The 20,623-nt window shown below is 33.0% G+C and overlaps 2 protein-coding genes across 2 annotated transcripts; one reads left to right on the top strand and one right to left on the bottom strand.

Annotated features, from left to right (window-relative positions):
• The first annotated feature begins 430 nt into the window (after positions 1-430).
• Positions 431-6,062, top strand: LOC125212702 (copalyl diphosphate synthase CPS1, chloroplastic-like). The gene is made up of 13 exons (XM_048112941.1): positions 431-572; positions 669-737; positions 816-883; positions 970-1,264; positions 1,362-1,548; positions 1,936-2,150; positions 2,231-2,351; positions 2,441-2,553; positions 2,642-2,871; positions 4,795-5,009; positions 5,086-5,383; positions 5,471-5,650; positions 5,718-6,062. Exons 1-13 carry the CDS (start codon positions 470-472, stop codon positions 5,937-5,939), a joined length of 2,316 nt encoding a protein of 771 aa, XP_047968898.1. The 5' UTR covers positions 431-469; the 3' UTR covers positions 5,940-6,062.
• A 7,356-nt stretch (positions 6,063-13,418) lies between these two features.
• Positions 13,419-15,417, bottom strand: LOC125212706 (ferruginol synthase 1-like). Its single transcript, XM_048112944.1, has 3 exons — positions 15,397-15,417; positions 14,278-15,173; positions 13,419-14,164 (listed from the first exon to the last, which is right to left on the bottom strand). Exons 2-3 carry the CDS (start codon positions 15,157-15,159, stop codon positions 13,559-13,561), a joined length of 1,488 nt encoding a protein of 495 aa, XP_047968901.1. The 5' UTR covers positions 15,160-15,173; positions 15,397-15,417; the 3' UTR covers positions 13,419-13,558.
• Positions 15,418-20,623: the final 5,206 nt, after the last annotated feature.

Raw genomic sequence — 20,623 nt, 5'->3', positions numbered from 1 at the left:
CTGACGCTGAGGTTCGAACAGTTGTACCCTTGTTATACATTGGATCCGCCACTGCGTTCAAGTCAAATTGAGGAGTAGTTGTTTCTCCAGTTGCTTATATGCATTTACTCCCTCCGTCCCACATAACTTTATCCAGTATTCCATTTTAGTCCGTCCCATATAATTTTACTCATTTCACTTTTACCATTTTTGGTAGTGGACCCCATATTCCACTAACTCATTCTTACTCACATTTTATTATAAAACCAATACTTTAAAAGTAGGACCCACATTCTACCAACTTTTTCAACTCACTTTCTATTACATTTTTTAAAACTCGTGCCAAGTCAAACTGTGTAAAATTATGTGGGACGGAGGGAGTATTATATATAGACCTAAATCTCATTGCTACTGCGCATCGGCAAGCAACACATATTCCTTAGATTTTTCCTCCCACATTTCCATTCAATTAATCTCATAAAAAATCTGAATGGCCTCTCTTTCCTCTACAACCCTCAGCCTCTCTCCGGCAGCTGGCCGTAGAATTCCGTCGTCCTCGGCTAAGCTTCCTTTGCTGGAATGTTTCGCCACCAGTAAGTTCTATGTTCCGGTATATATGTATCATCCAGATTCTAGTATAAATTGACAATTTATAGTAATAAATAATTTATCTATTTTAATTTTGGCAGATGCGTGGATGAGCAGGACTAAAAACCTCTCCCTCACTTACCAAGTTAAACACATGAAAAATTCCAAAGGTGCATGATCAGGACTAAATTTTAAACTAGCTTATCATTCAAAAAATTTAAATATATACATGTATTTTCAATTTTCAGTTGCAACAGTAGATGCTCCACAGGTGCATGATCACGACGATTCCACTGCTCATCAAGGCCATGATGCGGTAACTACTAAGCATTAAAATATTACAACTTATTTATTTTTTAAAAAAACTAGTACTAGTGATATTAATTAGTTATTTTCTTGTAGGTTAACAATATTGAGGATCCGATTGAATACATCAGAATGTTGTTGAAGACGACAGGAGACGGGCGCATAAGCGTGTCGCCCTATGACACAGCATGGGTGGCGATGATCAAGGACGTGGGGGGATGTGACGCCCCTGAGTTTCCCTCCAGCCTGGAGTGGATCGTGCATAACCAACTCCAGGATGGATCTTGGGGCGATCAAAAACTTTCTTGTGTTTATGATCGCCTCGTTAACACCATTGCATGTGTTGTAGCCTTGAGATCGTGGAATGTTCACGATGACAAGGTCAAAAGAGGTAGGGAGCCCATTTAATTTATGATTAAAAATACTTTATTATACTATTTTTTAATTTCTTAATGATGAATTGTGTTTCGACTTCACGTTACTTGTAGGAGTGACGTACATCAAAGAAAATGTTGATAAGCTCACGGAGGGTAATAAGGAGCACATGACGTGTGGTTTTGAAGTCGTATTTCCGGCGCTGCTTCAAAAGGCCAAGGGCATGGGTATCGAAGATCTTCCTTACGACGCGCCCGCGGTGCACGAGGTTTATCACACCAGAGAACAAAAGTTGAAAAGGTTTGAGTGTTAACCTAATCATAATTAAAATCATTATTAGAAATTAACATATAGTAGTATTAATTTAAATTAAGATGTCACAATTAAAAGATTACTTAATCCTACTTAAATTTTATTCAATCAATATTTGGGACCGTCCCTCTCAGTGATATACAGTACATTGTATCCGTTCATAACTAATAGTCATATTTTTTGTGTTCGCAGACGCCTCAAATGAACCGATGGAATTTAAAATTAAGTACTAGGTAGAATAAACAATTACAAGTTGGATGGGTTGGATGTTGAGTCAATAATATACTCGCCTTATTTAACTTTCCATACATAAAAAAGTTACTCCTACATGGTTGCTATATTTAATTAAATTCAAATGTGTATTTTCCATTGCAGGATTCCACTTGAGATTATGCACAAAATGCCAACATCATTGTTATTCAGTTTGGAAGGCTTAGAAAATTTGGATTGGGACAAACTTTTGAAACTGCAATCAGCTGATGGTTCCTTCCTCACTTCTCCCTCCTCCACCGCCTTTGCTTTCATGCAAACCAAAGATCAAAAATGCTACAAATTCATCAAAAACACTGTAGAAACTTTCAATGGAGGAGGTAATTAAATACTACATTATAATTAATTAATTAGTCTAATTGTAATTATAGTTCTAATTATTTGATTAATTACTCCGCAGCGCCACACACTTATCCCGTCGATGTGTTCGGAAGACTCTGGGCGATCGACCGGCTGCAGCGCCTTGGGATTTCTCGCTTTTTCGAGTCGGAGATTGCTGAATGCTTAAGCCACATCCACAAGTATGCATACATTAACTTAATAATAAATTAATTAACATTTTTTTTATAACTTGAACAGAAATTAAATTAATTAGCTATTTGAATTGCAGGTATTGGACAGATAAAGGGGTTTTCAGTGGGAGAGAATCTGAGTTTTGTGATGTTGACGATACATCCATGGGAGTGAGGCTTCTCAGAATGCATGGATATGAAGTTGATCCAAGTATGTACTATATTTAATTATCAACTAATTATCAATCTTGTTATTTTCATTCAAGTAGATTTAACTAAATATTTTTTGGTCCCCACAGATGTTCTGAGGAATTTCAAGCAGGAAGATGGAAAATTCTCATGCTACGGTGGGCAGATGATCGAGTCACCTTCTCCGATATACAATCTCTACAGAGCTTCTCAACTCCGGTTTCCCGGAGAGGAGATCTTGGAAGATGCAGCCAAGTTTGCCTACGATTTCTTGAAAGAAAAATTAGCTGATAATCAGATTTTGGATAAATGGGTTATATCTAAGCACTTGCCTGATGAGGTATCTTTCCCTCTCTCACTATCATTTAGTACTATATTTTCCATCAAAGATAATTAGCATAGGGGAGAGATGAAATAGGTATATATTTTAGATCCAAGAAGACAAATTTCCAATTCTGTTGCTCAATTAAAGCCCATCCATGTGGTAACTTTTTTACGATTCGAAATTTTTTTTTTTCCCTTCAATTATGTACTAAGTGCGAAAGGGTTTCGGTTAGGGCTGGTTATTCGGTCGGTTCGGTTATTAACCGAACCGACTTGTCGGTTAACCGATCCCAAAATGCCTTCAAAAAACTAACCGGAACCGACCCGATCTTCGGTTCGGTTACTTGATTAACCGACTCGGTTAGAACCGGTCGGTTCTCGGTTATAACCGAACTAACCGAATTGATTTAACTTATTCAAATGTTTATTTTGCATGATTAAGGTTGTGATAGATAACTCAACCTACACCTAATCACACTATTAGTTTATCACCGAAAGTTGAATTAACTATTTCACGGCCATCCTTCAATGATCAATCATTCAATTCAATGATTCAATCTATAATATATAAAATTCTGAAATTTTCTCACTTGTTAATTGATTTTGTGTATTCTCAATTCTACGCATTTCTGCATGATTGTAAAACCGAAAACGTCAAATTTTTTATCATATTTTTTTGCATTTTAGTCATAATCATTCAACTTCATCCTACACCATAATAAATTCAAATTAAAATAGACTTTTTTGACATTGCAAATTTGCAATATGAGACTTTGATAAAATTTAGAAGTAAATTACAGATTATTATTATTATTATTATTATTATTATTATTATTTAGGCTCTTTAATAGACTTAAACTTTAAATGATCTAAAATTTGAAAAATTTTCTCTAATAATAAGTGAAAGGTTATCTTATTTTTAAAATAGTAGTATTGCTTAAGCACTTGTTAACTTTGAGAGATCTTATTTTTAAAAATATATTTAGAAACTTTATTGAATTTGATATATTATAACTTTATAAGTATAAATAACTAATAGTTAACAAATTAAAATAGATTTTTTTGACATTGCAAATATGCAACATGAGACTTTGACAAAATTTGGAAGTAAATTACATATTCTTCTATTGTGACAAAGTTTAAAAGTAAATTACAATTTCTGTTATTATTAATTAAAAATATAATTGAATTTAAAATTATTTATTGTTTTAACTTTTAAGTTTTCATCTACTTTTTATTATTATTATTATTATTATTATTATTATTATTATTATTATTATTATTATTATTATTATTATTATTATTATTATTATTATTATTATACTCCTATTTAAAAGTAATATATAAATTGTTTAGGCACTTTAAAAGACTTGAACTTTACATGATCTATATTCTATACTTTAAAAACTTGTCTCCAATAATAAGTGAAGGGTTATTCTATATTTAAAATCAAAATAGTAATTCTTAAGAACTTTATTGACTTTGAGATATAAATTTATAAGTATAATACTCTAATTGATAGTGACACAAATTAAAATGAACTTTTTTTGACATTGATTTAGACAAAATTTAGATATAAATTATAATTTCTTCAATTGTGACAAAGTTTGAAGTAAATTATACTTTATTCTAGTATTAAATAAACATATAATTAAAATTAAAATTGAATTTAATCCGGTTACCGGTTATAACCGACGGTTATCGGTTATAACCGATAACCGACATTTAGCAAAACTTTAAACCGGAACCGAACTGATAACCGTAAATGTCGGTTATCGGTTAACCGATAACCGACCGGTTTCGGTTCGGTTCTCGGTTAACCGATTAACCGAAAACCGTTTACCCACCCCTAGTTTCGGTAGTGCTAAAAACAATAGTGTAAGCTTTTAACTTGTACCCATACCTTCAATTCATAATACTAAATTTAATTCAACTACAGATAAAGTTGGGGCTAGAGATGCCATGGCTCGCCACCCTACCTCGTGTTGAGGCCAAGTACTACATCCAATACTACGCTGGCTCCGGCGATGCATGGATCGGAAAGACACTATACAGGATGCCGGAGATCAGCAACGACACGTATCACGACCTAGCCAAGACTGATTTCAAGAGATGCCAAGCGCAACATCAATTCGAATGGATCTACATGCAAGAGTATGCCCCAATTCACAAATTAATTTTTTTGTCAACTAATCACTAACTAAGATATCATTGACATTTGATTGAGCAGATGGTACGAGAGCTGTGGCATCGAAAGATTCGGGATAAGCAAAAAGGAACTTCTCCTTTATTACTTCATGGCAACCTCAAGCATCTTTGAGCTCGAGAGGACCAACGAGAGAATGGCGTGGGCCAAATCCCAAGTCATTTCTAAGATGATCACTTCTAGATCCTTTGAGGAGAAACAAAGCCTTTTGAATGAGCTTGGCAGCATAAACAGTGGGGAGAAAGAAGATGGGGCCGCGACCACCCTCACTCAGTTCCTCGGGGGATTCAACCGATACACCAAACGCCAGTTGGAAACCGCGGTGAGTAATTACTACTGGAGTAATATTCTATAGTAGTCCATTAGTCCTAAGTAGTTACTTGTATAAAATAATTTCTTCCAATTGCAGTGGAGCGTGTGGCTAAAGAAGCTGCAAGATGGTAAAGCAGACGACGCAGAGCTCCTAACCAACACATTGAACATCTGCGCGGGTCATAGGAAAGAGATACTCTCGCACGACGAGTACAAAGCTCTCTCTAGCCTAACAACCAAAATCTGTCACCAGCTTTCTTTGATTCAAATCCAAAAGGTAGACCTCAGACACTATTATGCATATAAAAGGAAATAATGAACATAATGTTGGTAATGATATATAGGAGATGGGAGGAGATGGGCATAACGCAACAATAAAAAATAAGGAACTTGAACAAGACATGCAGATGTTGGTGAAATTGGTGCTTGAGAAGTCAGGAGGCATCAACAGAAATATCAAGAAAACGTTTATGGCAGTTGCCAAGACTTATTATTATAGAGCATATCATGCTGCCGACACCATTGACACCCACATATTTAAAGTGCTTTTCGAACCAGTCGAGTGAATAGTTTGCTTCCATCTCTTAAGTATAGTTGTATATATCGCCCTTGATCAGGAAAGAAATGTCACATAATCGTTTATTATTTTGCATAAATAAGTGCAATCAAAATAAACATTTATGTTTTTTATACGAAGCATTCGTTTACTCTTACACGTACTTTTATTGCCTTACGAGAAATAAAAGATACTCCATATTACGTAGTACTAGTATAGTACTCCATTCTATAATTTAAAAACCCATGAAATGTAACATGCTTAACAAGCCCACTATAAGAATTAAACGTGGCCCACAAAGATAGCTTTGTGAATGTTACGTGGGGCTGGGAGCCGAGCTGGAGCATGTTGCCGACGATAGGGAGGGGGAAGGGGCCCGGCGGGAGATTCTTCCGGCGCCGGGAGGAGATGAACCATGTTGCGGCGGTGATGAGGAATAGCACGGCGAGGAAAGGGAACGAGTCCATTTTCTCGTTTGGTCTGCACTTGATGTCTAAAATCCGTGATATTTCAAAAAAAATTATTTTTCAAGAATAGATGAGGTAGTATAAAAATTAAAAAATGTATAAAAATCTGTTGAGATTATAGGCTAACAAATAGACTGCACGTATCCAAAATAGAGACCAAAATAGGCTAACAAATACTCTCTCATCGATGTTAATATATAGAAGAAGCGTTTCTTTTTAGTACGAAAATTAAGAAATAAATATTTAAAATATGAGGTAAAGAAAATAAAGTATGAAATATAATAAAATAAGAAAGATGAAGAGAGAATAAAGTTAGAAATAGTAGTCAAATATAAAAATAATTCTATTATGCATGATATACCTCACTATCTATCTATCTATACATATCTATACATGGGAGTGTTATATTGCTAACTCATAACTTAATTGTTAACTGCAACTAAATAATAGCCATTAGATATTCTGTAACGCCCTACTTTTTCGAACCCTAATTTTCGGGTTACAAATTTTTTGCATTGAATGCTTTTAATGCTATGGAGTATGTGGATTAATTGATGAGTGATTTAATTACATGATTTCTTTGTGACCTAATTGCGTTTTGGAGTTGAGATTGATTGAATAGTAAAAAATGTGGAAAATATGATGTGGCTGTTGAATAGTCAAAGATATGGAAAATATGACGTGGCCGTTGAAAGATCAATGTGTTGAGAAAATGAGGTGGAAGTAAAATTGGTTGATTTTATGTGAATACTTTGATGCGGAGTAATATAATTGTGGCGAATTATTTCCCAAGGGATGAGTGAGACTAAATAGGATTTTCATAAATATCCTACACATATTATTGGAATTTTCGACTCCTATTATTATTGGAGAAGGAATCCTATTTTTTCTTGGATTTAATTATTTACTTGGGATAATTATCCAAATTAAATCCAAAGTTAAATTATTTTCTAATTCCTCTATGGAATTTTCGAAACCTACCTTATTGCATGGAGATTTTTGAAAATCTCCTATTTATGGGAGAAGGAATTATTTTAATATACTATTTGATCCCTTATTTATTCTCTTCCATGAATAAATATAAATATTCTAGCATATCTTACCATCTAAGAAGATCTTGTCATATCTCATTTAAATTAGGATTTGAATTTAAATCCTAGGCATAAAAATCGCCTACTCCATATTTATTTGGGAGGATTTATTATTTTATTCTGCTCCGTGATATTTTATTCTGTTCCGTGAAATACCAAATTAAATCATAGGCTAATTAAATAGCCTAAGATTTCGAAATCCCCTTATTTCTCACCAGATTTAACGCCAACTTCCTCCCCCATATCTGTTCAAATCTTTATTTATTTAATTGTGGGATTATATTCTTGAACTCTATAAATAAGAGAGAAAAACTCTAACCCTAGCCACACTACACGCCTCCCTCTTTCCCTCATTCACGCTATTTTCTTCCTCCACTCCTTCTTCAACTTGTTTTCTATTTTATTCAAGATCTCTTCATTCTTTACAAAGAATTGAAGTTGAAACTCAAAGAATTGTTGAAGAATCAAGGCTATTACTTGTTCTACTGTTCGTTCTATCAAGAAAAGGTATTTTTATATCAATCTTTTCTCATCTAACCGATTAATCGGTGTTCTTGAACCCTCATGCATATAGATCGAGTGAATGGGAAACCAATTGATGAATGGGATGCATATGTGTGTGTGTGTGTGTGTGGATCGTGTGTGTGTGTGTGCATGCATCAGTGTGCGTGCATGTGTGTTGTGTGTGTGCATGTGATGTGTGTTGTAAAACACTCATGCGTGACATATTTTGATGATAAATCTGGAGTTGTAGTGCGAATAAAGAGTGATGTGATAATCATGTCTTGATTTTGAATGGTGATATTAAAACGAATTGATGGGAAAAGGGAAACGTTGGGAACATGCATGATTTTAATCAATGATTTAGACTGATTTGTGATACATATAATTTAAAGGTGATAACTCGCGCTCTCAGCGTGATACCAAGGGGAAGAGAATACTTGCGATTTAAGCCGTCGAGGTGGGCTTTTCTTTTAATATAAGGACATCGTCCTAAATCTGTATTGATGAGAATGAGATCTGTGTTATCATGCCTTAATTTGTTTTGTCGTGCCTATCCCTTGTGGCTATGCCACTATTGATTTAATCGAATTCGGATCCTTGTAGAGCTGCAAACTCTACTTGGGTTAGTGTATACCAATGTTAGACCGTGAGCCAGCGTATGGGTTGGCCGGTCTAGTGACCTAGATTGCGGCCGCATTCCTTGTCATGTAGAATGAGGATATGGTAAACGTCGATGCGAAAAATGATTGCGCGACCGTGATTTTGATAAAGGATATATTGTGGTGCATCGGGTCTTTCTAAAGATAAAACCCCGATGGACACTTGAAATGGCATGATAACTACTATTATGATAAAACTGTTTTCGGCATAAGTCCGCTGAATATGTTTATAGTACTCAGCCCTGCATGTGTTTTCCCTATGTGCAGGTTGAGCGGTTGACGGTGTTGAGCAAGTAAATTGAATAATATGATCATTTTGAAACTCTGAGTGTAGTTGTGTCTTCATACATAGCTTCACCCTTCTCTTGGTTGCTTCCGCTGAAACATGAAACTTATTATTGTTTGGTTGACTTTGAACTACTTCATTTTGTTGGATTGTTGAGACATGATACAGTTTGGATTATCTTAAGACCTTGCCATTTTGTATATTAATTGTGATAGCCCTTTTATCATTGAATTTCATTGCTAATGCATTATTCTTCTCTTACTTAATTGTTCATTAAATACTTTGGTAAAATCCCTTTAAATGAAACCCTAGCCTATGATCTTTATTGCATTTAAGTCCGCCTAGTTAACGATCACCGTATTTATTATACCCTAGAAGGGAGGGTCATTACATATTCAAATTAAGGGCTTAGATCATTAATCCCTAAATATCAATACGATCAACGAAAAACGTCAATAAGACCATAGGATTAATTCCAAAAAATATCAATAGGGGTATTAATGTCAATTAACAACATGTTTAGTTATAACTAACTTTTAGAAGAAATCTAAAAACTTTAAATTCATATAACATATATCAAATTAAAGATAATTTCATAAGGATTCCAACGATATCCTATATGCATATGTTCCGACGTCAAAATTTGAAAAAAAAATCGAAATTTTTTAATTTTTTCATACAAACATAAATGTTAACATACTATATAAAATATGTCAATATAATACATGTAGAATGTCAATATAAGCAATGGGTTAACATTCTTAAAGCATTGTGTTGACATTCTCAAAGCATTGTGTTGATATTTTCGAAACACTATATTAACATTTTCATACAAAACCCTAATTTGGAGTGTTTTTTTTATCTTTGTTGATTTTATTAATAAAAACGAAAATTACACGTGGCAAATTGTAGACCACATGTTTTCTAAAATCCTATGGCCTTAAATTAGTTGTAGTTAGCAATTAATTGATGAGTTATCAATTGATCACTCCCCTATCTATACATATATAAAAGTCGAATTTTGACCTTATTTTGAAATATTTATAAATTTTGTCCTTAATTTAAAATATGTGAAAGTTATGGAATGAATTTGTGATACAATTATATAATTCATAATGATGTAACCGATTTTTCCCAATAATTATTGAAACCATTATCCACTAATTAGAATAAGTAAAATTATTATAATATGAATGATTAACCGTTATAAATTTATGATGAATCAATTGCTTGCATTAATTACAAAAATTAACTTTCGGAACTTAAAGATTTAGATGTATGTCCATGTTTATAATAATAATAAAAAATTATTTTCTCTATCAAGTGATAAAGTATATATAGAGACTTGATGAAAAGGCAACACATTTTTAATAATATCGATCAAGAGTTGCGTGAGTGTGCTAACTAATTTACAGTAATAATTAATAACTTTCAATTCAGTGTATTAAAATTATCAACACAAAGGCATAATTATATCAATATAACATGTAAATTTAAATAAACACAAAGATATAAGTTTATCAACACAAGAATATTGATAAATTTAGCCTCATTTTGAATATTTATGAGTTTTGGAAACAAATTTAAATATTTATAAATAACTATCATGAATATTTATTTAGATTACAATCAATAATTGGCGATTACAAATCTTAAATAGGATAACGAGCATTAAATAAATTTTGTAACCTCTATTGTCTTAATTTTATAATTTATGATTTTTAATTCCATGATCTATCATGTCCCAATTTTGTGCTTATAAAAGGCAAAGGCATAGAGTTGTGAATGAATTACCCACCAACAAAAACACTATTCATTCACTCCCAAGCTCTCAACATTTTATTGTACTCCTACATTTTAGTAACATTGTATTGCATGATTTTTGGAAACCCATCAAGTTCATCGATTTCTAGCGGGTTTGAGATGTTATATACGTTGGGAGGAAGTTGTCTTATCTCTAGGGATAATACGTCAATCTATGAGCATTAAGTTTGAGATGTTATATACGTTAGGAGGAAGTTGTTTCATCTCTAGGGATAATACGTCAATCCATGAGCATTAACCATGATGTATTTTATCTTGCATACATTACTTCCCATGTCATATTGACCACATATTTCATTTGCATACTTATTTACATCATTAAACTATCTAATGAAAATAGACAAAGCTTCTGTTACTATTCTCCTGATCACATTACTCAATTCAACGAATATAACTTAAATAAATTCAAACATTACCAATATTATGCCATAATTCGCGAATTACTATCCACACCTTATACTTTTAAGTGAAATAAATATTTTACAATTACTAAACATCCTTAGAATATTTCTCATAAATTTATGTTAATATTTATACTCTCATGATCAAATTGTCTATAGATGAACACATCTACAATATTAATTCAATCTTCCCTTCACTTATTCATGAATGATTAATTATTTTATAATATCCCAATTACCAATGCTAATCACATTTCTTTGCTTAGCCTACATATTTAATTATAATTATACATCAGTAATTTCCATAACCATCCTATATACATAAAGCAATTCCACTTTTAATAGCCTTACTGAACTCCAAAATATATCAAATCATTATAATCAATTATGTTAAAATCATAAGGTAACCCAAGACTACATATTTTCCATCAAATTAATCAAATATATATAAAAAAAATTTAACCATTAGTTTTACCCTGTATAGTTTCGGTTATTTCAAGTCCCCAATATTAGCTACATTTTCTTTCATATTCAATTCTAAAACATGCTTAATCACCATGTACTTCCATTAGGGCTGGGGAAAAATACCGAAAAAATGATATATCGCTCGTATCGTATTGAAAAATGTCGAAAAATTATCGAATTTTCGATATATCGTAATTTTCGATACGATACGATATCGTATCGTAAGTTTTCGATACGATAACGATATGAATTTCCTTATATCGCGATATATCGTTTTATATCGAAAATACGATATATATTGAAAATTTTTGATATATCGATATTTTATTTTCGATATATATCGATATTTAACGATATATCGAATTTCGGTACGATATATCGAAATATCGATACGATAACGATATGGAATTTTTTTATATCGAAAGTTCGATATATCGAAACTTTCGATACAATAACGATATGAAATTCTTTCATATCGATATTTTCGATAGGATACACGATACAACGTTTTCGATACGATATATCGTATCGACCCACCCCTAAACCCTAATATTATAGTTATGTCACTATTCATTCCGAAACAATAATTCACCATGATTATTAACATCCTATAATATCATATTAATCTATGATTCAATTCATTAGCTATATTAACCTATCATTTAGGCATCTTTATTAATTTTCCAAAATGTATTAAATCGTCACAAGTAATTTTAATAAGATTTCATTGAGCACAAAGTCAAACCCAAATTACATTTATGGATTCAGATAAATCATATAAAATTTATAAAAATCAAATCCTTATATATGTGTCTCAGTATAAGTATCATAATTCAAACTATAAAAGGAATATAGTCTAGAATCAAGGAATACCTCGAATAGCCGAAGTTTTCTCATACTTCCCATTGTCTCCCACCTGAAAATCATGGAAGAATTGGAGAGGAGGATTTTCTTTTTCTTCTTCTTTTTTTATGTATATAATGTGAGGGCCAAAAGTATTAGCCAAAAGAGAGAGATGAGTGTGTGTAAATTGGAAAGGAATATTGATTGTACGTATGTGAGGTGAAGGACACCGAGATTCCCCCAAAATGATGCTTGAGAATTTTTTTATATTTGTATCATTTTCATTATTTTAATATATGGTTAATAAAATGACAAATGGCAGCTTACTAACTAAACATGTCTTAATATCTTCTTTTCTAGATCATTCTTCCATTTTCTAGTTTGAGACTTTGAGTTAGAGACTCTCTCTACCCAACGTCATATATATGTATGTATAATTACGGTATTTACCTTGGAAGACTACTATTAACTCACATGATCTATTTCTAGAGTATTACATAAGTTTGAGACTTAAGTAAATAATTAAAATTCTTTATTCTTCCCCATCATCTCTGTCCCCTGATATTAATAGAGATGATTTAGTAACACTAACAATCTGCATACATCTATATTCTAATTAAAAGCTTCAAATAATAAAACAAACTCTACTCCTTATAATTGTGCTATTTAATTATAAAAATCGAATAAATTATAGAACATCATTTATTTTAATATTAAGATATTAAATTTTAACTAAGTCCACTTTTGGGATGTTACAATTAATATATAATATATGATTATAAATATTCAGTTTCATAATTTTATAGTACTTCTATTTCGATTTCAAGAAAAGCAGGGATGGAGGGCGTATCTGATAGCGAAATTTTCGGCTATTTGTCCTTTTTCTATAAACAAAAATATCTGAGAATGTATATATTGAAAAGTGCGATTTAAGTTACTAATAACGAACTCAAACAAATTTACACATGTTATTCGCTGAAGATTGAAATTCATGACACATAACATCGCTAATTAAAATACACGAGCAAACATAAAATAAAGCTTATCGGCTGCGAACCAACCCAATTTATTCAATCTCTCACGATTATGTCATTGCTTAAATGGGATGATCCTGAGTGGCTCAGCCCTCCGAACCACGAACCCAAACAACACACCCTGGCGCTCGGCATCACTCGCATCCGGCCGCTCCAGTTTCCAATCGAAGTTGTGAACCAGTGTGGCTGTCACCGTGTGCAAGATCCGGTTGGCCAATGGCAGACCCGGACACAACCTTCTCCCCGACCCGAACGGAATCAGCTCGTAATCCTGCCCTTTGAAGTCAGTTTTTTGATCCAAGAACCGCTCCGGCTCAAACGTATTAGCATTCTTCCATATGGATTCATCTCGGCCCATAGCCCACACGTTGATCAGCACCTGACTCCCCTTCGGGATGAGGTACCCGTTCACCACTTGATCGCTTTCTGCCTTCCGGGGAAGAAGCAGAGGCCCCGGTGGGTGGAGGCGCAACGACTCCTTCACCACTGCTTGCAGATATGGGAGATTCGGCATCTGCCTTTCGTCCACCACCTTTTGGTCACCCATCACGCTCTTGAGCTCCGCCTTCACCTTCGCCATCTTGTCCGGGTGCGACATTAGCTCCTCCATTATCCACTCTAGCTCGGTCGTGCTCGTGTCTGATCCTCCAACGAACAAGTCCTGCTCAAGAAAAAAAAACGAAAAACCAAAATTAACAACAGAAAAGAAAACAGAACTGCCAGAAAAATAGTCTTATTTTGTCATTTTTGTCTGTCTATCATTAAACCTCGTACCAGCATGAGATGAGTGAGATGATCAGTCTTCAGCTTGTAATCGTTGGCCTCAAGAATATCCACGACTGTCTCGAGGAAGTCGTCCTTCTTGGGTGCATTCGGGTTAGTCTTCCTCGATTGGATTCTCTCATTGAGATAGCCCTCGATCAAAGCGAGCAATCTACCAAAGTAGACATCCGCCCTGCGCTTGACCCCCTGCGGGTCAAAGGGGCGGAGGATGGGGAAGAAGTCAGCAAAATTAGGCACACCAACGATGGTCGCGACGCCCTCAATGATCTCCTTGAACTCCATGGTGACCTTGGAGTCAAACTCAGTCGCCTGCAACGAGAAGAGAGTTGCAGACATGAGGTTGAGCGTGGTGATAAAAGAGGCCTCGCGAATATCAATGGCACGGCATTCATCGGAGCATTTATGAGCGTAGTCGAGCAGCTGCTGCAGCTTCAGCTTGCGGAGATCCTGGCTGTCTTCCATGCTCTGGTGAGAGAACATCTGCTCCTTGCAGATCTTGCGCATGTCGCGCCACTCGCCCCCCACGGGGAGGAACCCCATGGAGATCTTGTCGTGGCCGCACGCCTCCACGGCCTGGGCGATGGTGCGGCCGGAGAACACCTGGCCGTGCTTGTGCATGATCTCCTTGGCCATCTCCGGGGAGGATACGATCACGGTGTACAGGCTGCCGAGGTTGACCGACATCAGAGGGCCGTATTTCTTTGATAGTTTTGCGAATGTTTCGTGAGGCTGAGTGCCGAGCTGGAGCATATTGCCGACGATCGGAAGGGGGAAGGGGCCCGGCGGGAGATTCTTCCGCCGCTGCCGGGAGGAGATGAACCATGTGGCGGCGGTGATGAGGAATAGCGCAGCGAGGAAAGGGAAGGACTCCATTTATCTTTTTTGAACTGCGAGGAAAGGAGGAGATAAGTTATGTAGAAACTTAAAATTTTAAGTCCTGTACTCCCTCCATCCTCCATTAGGAATAACACTTTGACCGAACACGGGTTTTAAGAAATGTAAAGAAAAGTTGGTTGAAAAAGTTTAGTGGAACATGAGACCCACTCTTTTGTATTGGTTTTATAATAAAATATGAGTGAAATGAGTTAATGGAATGTGAGACCTACTTACCATTTATAGTAAAAATGAAGTGTTATTCTTAATTGGAGAAGAACCAAAATGGAAATTAGTAAATTTTATTCGGGGAGGAGAGAGTAGTGTTTTTTACACTATTGATTAAAAAAGATTCTCTCTGTATATAATTATTGAGCCACTTGGCCATTGTTTTCATAAGTACTTACACGATAGCAGGTTGTTACAAAGCAATGATTGATTATAAGATAATCCGAACAGTATATAAAAATGACAAGAATCAGCATGACCGTTCAAATATCATCCCGGCAAGTTTAAGAATTGTTAATTAACAGCACTGTCGAATAAAATATTTTAATAAGACAAGTCCAACCTGATGGAAATAATACTCCCTCCGTTCCATAGTAGTAGAGTCATTTTGCCATTTTGGTACGTTCCATAGTAGTAGAGTCATTTCATTTTTTGGTAAAAGTCAACACATTTCTTCCCACCTACTTTACTCTCTCTTACTTTATTCTCTCTACATCTCTCTACCTTTTTCATTTCCTACTTTATTCTTTATTTACTTAACTCACCTAACACAACTTTTCTTAATCTCCGTGCCGAAAAGAAATGCCTCCACTACTATGGAACGGAGGGAGTAATATTGCAGGGAAAATATATCTAATTCCTAATAGACATATAAAATATTTTTGAATTCAAACTCTTTTCGTCCCTATTAGTTGACATCAATTTCCTTTTTCATCCATCTCAATTAATTAACACCCTTATTTTTTACTATTTTGGTAATAGGTCTAACATTTTAGTTTAGGACATCGCAAAAACATCTTCTGCCACGTCACTAAGATATCTCATTGCACTGTCACATCACTAGGACATTCCACTGCACAATAGCGGACTAGCCTTAGGACATCCAATAGCCTAGCACAATAATAAACAATAAAAATAAATAAAAAAAAATGCTCTCGTCTGTCGAGACATCCGTCGCCTGACCACAATAGCGGACGAGAGGACGGACGACCCGACGAACATCCGCGCATGACCACGAACAACCTCTTTTCTGTCGCTCTCGTCCGTAATGCGCTCGTCCACCCCAATAGTGGACATCCCTGACGGACGAGCCGCTCGCCGGTCGGACGTCCACTATTGTGGATGATCTAACAAAATAAATATTCATTCGGTCCCATTGAAGATGAATTCTTTTTTCCTTTTTGGTTTGTCCCAACAAAAATAACTAATTACTTAAAATGGAAATACCTTTTATCTCTACTTTATTCCTTTTCTTTTACTTTACTCTCTCTACTTAACATCATAAAATAAAACTGTATAAAATCCCGTACTGCCTAAAAAAGGGGCAATTTTCCTTGAAACGGATGGAGTAATTAATATTTATATGCTTGTATATGATTTATTCATGAAACTGATAGTCGTGTAAAAAACAAAATTTGAAATGAAATAAGATAATTACAATATCGATTAATGTATTTTATAATTCTTTTAGTGAAAACATCTCTTAAATACAGACACAGAATCAGAAGTTACTAATAAGAAAATATCTAAGGTAATTCTTTCTATTTCTAATTTTACTTAGTTTATTTTCAAATATTTTTAATTTTCGCCACTTTTTGTATTTTCTCATTTTTAATAAGATTTAATTAGTCTTCTATTAAGATGTCAATTAATTACCAAACTAAGCATTATCAATCGTGCTATTCACGGATCATGTGATTTATATTTGAAAATAAGAATACATCTCTCATAGTACTCAATTGACTGAATTTCAGTACTCCATTCGTCCCCCATTAATCGGTACTGGTTAACTTGGCACAAGTTTTAAGAAATATAGTGAATAGAGGGTGGAAATAATTAGTGAAATGTGGATCCTATTTTTATACTCTATTTGTCCCTACTAAGTTGAGTCGTATTGTTCTTTGTGATGTCCCAAAAAACTTAGTCATTTCCCTTATTAAAAAAAAAAAACAAAACATCAATCATTTTTACTTTATTCCACTATCTACTTTATTCTCTCTTTATATTTTCTATTTTATTGTTTTCCCTACTTTTAAGCATAATTTTTTAATCTTCATGTCCAAAAGTTTTGTATCAGTTTAGTTGGAACGGAGGAAGGGAGTATATCATTTTATAATAAAACATGAGTATGACTATCTCCATCCGTGACACTCATCCAACCCAACCCCCATCAACTTTTTAATAAAATATTCATTTCTCTATCCTCCACATACACAACCCTCACTCAATTCAACCCCCATCAACTTTTTTATTTCCATCAGGGACCCTAACCCAACCCAACCCAATATTTTCTTTTTCATATATTTTATATTAATATTTTAATTTATAATTAATTTAAATATATTAAATAATGTCTAAAAATTATAATAAAAAAGTATATGATTCATATTTAAAACAGAAAATATTAGATATTCAAATAATTAAAGCACAATATAATAATAAATTAGACACATTAAAAAATATAATACGATAATAGAAATAAAAATTTCATAAATTCACAATGTTCAAAATATTCAAAAGGTGACTATCTAAAATATTTAGATTTCATATTTATAGATTACAATTCTAAATATGTACATTATTAATCAATAACTAGTAAATCCCCAGCGCGTTGCGCTGCTGACGACATTCCGTGCCAAATCTTTTATATACAACGTCCAAATATGTATTCATAATTTAGTACTAAATTAGTCGAAACAAAGGGAGTACAATATTTGAGAATACAATATTTATGAATAGATATTTTCTTATAAATCAATAAGAAAAACATCCCTCTACAAATACAACATTCACTCTTTATAATAATGACAAATATTTATTTCTAAGAAAATTAATATAAACCTTAAATTATTCACAATCTTCAGTACTCTAAAACAAAATATATATAGAAATACTAAAAATAAATCATACCAACAATGTCAATAGAAAAACACGCGATATTCATATGATTTTGTACAATAATTTATATTTATACATACTGTACTTCATATTAATACTACCAGTTATAATATTAAAAATACAAAATCATATTATTATATAATTTGAAAACACAAACTACAATTTTTTCTATGTTAATTGATAAAGAATATTTTAAAAAGATATTATTATATAATTTAAAAATATAAAAAGATATTGCAGAATGTTGCAAAATCTTGAACAACATGTCAATCAACAATACAAGAATCCACCTCAAAAACAGTGATTTAGATAATCTATGCAAAATCTTGACAATATCAACTTTCTGAGCAAAGATAATTATTACAAATTTAACCAATACATATAAAGTAATGGATGCATATACACTTCTAAACATTCTATCATAAATTTTAAATTAAGCAAAATCTTGAAAAACACGTCAATCAACAATAAATGAAACCACCTCAAAAACAGTGATTTAGATTATCTATGAATTAATACTGCATTAAATAATCAAAATTATTGTATTATAAATCTTGACGAAGCAGTATAATCAATCAAAAGATTACTGTAATAAATTATAAAAAATACTACTATATGCTAACCGTATGCATTAGTAAACCCTATGGATATAGATATATCACGATTACCTAATGAACACCATGATATGATTACAACTATGAAAAGTAGGTACTACACCCTACACCCATGCAACACTAAACCCTAGAGTTTTGAATGTATTAACAAACAAAAAATATAATTCGCACATGTCAATGTTCGCTGCATACATACAAACTTGAATAACACGTCGATCAACGATAAATGGAACACCTCAACAACTAATTTATCAATTATTAAAATTAAATAAATGAACTTACAAAAACAAACAACACACATGTAAACATATATCTGTAAAAATATTCAGTGGTACACCATAAAATATAACAAAAATTCGACATAAGTTAGTATTCACAAATAAATTGATGACTAATTTCATTACATAAATAAGCTAAAAAAACCATACAGTATTGTGGGAATTAAACTTTGATACATACAAATACATCTAACTAATTAACATTAAACACTATGAAAATATCAACACGAAAATCTAATAACTACAACCAAAATAAATTTTTATAACATATGAATTATAAGTATTAGTTAATGTAGTATTTTATGCATAAAATTACATACAAAAAAATAATGTATAAAACTGTAAACAATATTAGCTAATTAGGTGCTAGACCCTAGCCTTATGGATTACTAAACCCTTAGGGGAAGGATTTAACTTCGATCAATTAGTGAACACTATCATAAGGTTATAACTCATACCAATAAGGTACAAAATAAAAAATTACAAAAATCCAACATAACTTATCATTCACAAATAACTTGATGACTAATTTCATTACATAAATAAGCTCAAAAAACCATACAGTTTTGTGGGAATTTAAATTTAATACATACAAATACCTCTAAATGATCAACATTAAACACTATAAAAACATCGACGCAAAAACCTAATAACTACAATCAAAATAAAGTTTGATAACATTTGAATTATAAGTATTAGTTAATGTAGTATTTTATGCATAAAATTACATAAAAAAAATAATGTATAAAACTGTAAACAAAATTCGCTAATTAGGTGATAGAACCTAGCCCTATGGATTACTAAACCCTTAGGGGAAGGATTTAAGTCCGATCAATTAGTGAACACTATCCTAAGATAGTAACTCATACCAATAAGTAGATGTTACACACTACCATCAAAGACTACTAAACCCCAGAGTTTTGTGTGTATTAACAAACACAAATATGCATAACAAATTCAATGTTACTCGAATATTATTATTTGAACATCCACTGATTATTCAACATTCCACATATTATACAAATGCTTTATTACACAAAGACACAAATACTAATCACTCAATAATAAAATAAAATAATATGCATGACAAAAACAATGTTATTTTATTATCTGAACTTCAAATAATAATTATTTAACATTCCAAAAACTGTACAACTGTTACTCACTATTCCACTATCTATCTGCCCTATATACACAGGGTAACAAATTTACACAGTTAATCAACTGTCAGAGCCATCTTCCCAACTCAAACTACGTTTTCGGAATGTTCAACCATCTCCATCTTCAACCATCTCCACCTTCACTCTTCAAACCGTCTCTCCATAAAAATCGTTCTCAGCTCTTCATACAAAAATCAGACTGAAAAATAGCGAACAACTGCCTAAAACTCGAAGACGATTACTGCAAAAGAAGTGAAGATATTGTTAAAACAATAAAATAAAAATT

The sequence above is a fragment of the Salvia hispanica genome, chromosome 3 (assembly GCF_023119035.1).
Source record: "Salvia hispanica cultivar TCC Black 2014 chromosome 3, UniMelb_Shisp_WGS_1.0, whole genome shotgun sequence".
NCBI lineage: Eukaryota > Viridiplantae > Streptophyta > Magnoliopsida > Lamiales > Lamiaceae > Salvia > Salvia hispanica.
Note: the sequence above shows the minus strand (reverse complement) of the source record. Positions and strands in the feature narration are given on the sequence as shown.

Excerpts from the sequence above, each read along its gene's own strand:
- LOC125212702 (XM_048112941.1), top strand. The coding sequence starts at position 470 with ATGGCCTCTCTTTCCTCTACAACCCTCAGCCTCTCTCCGGCAGCTGGC. Across the intron at positions 1,265-1,361 it reads CGATGACAAGGTCAAAAGAG|GAGTGACGTACATCAAAGAA; the intron begins GTAGGGAGCCCA and ends CGTTACTTGTAG. Across the intron at positions 2,554-2,641 it reads TGGATATGAAGTTGATCCAA|ATGTTCTGAGGAATTTCAAG; the intron begins GTATGTACTATA and ends TGGTCCCCACAG.
- LOC125212706 (XM_048112944.1), bottom strand. The coding sequence starts at position 15,159 with ATGGAGTCCTTCCCTTTCCTCGCTGCGCTATTCCTCATCACCGCCGCC. Across the intron at positions 14,165-14,277 it reads ATCTCACTCATCTCATGCTG|GACTTGTTCGTTGGAGGATC; the intron begins GTACGAGGTTTA and ends TTTCTTGAGCAG.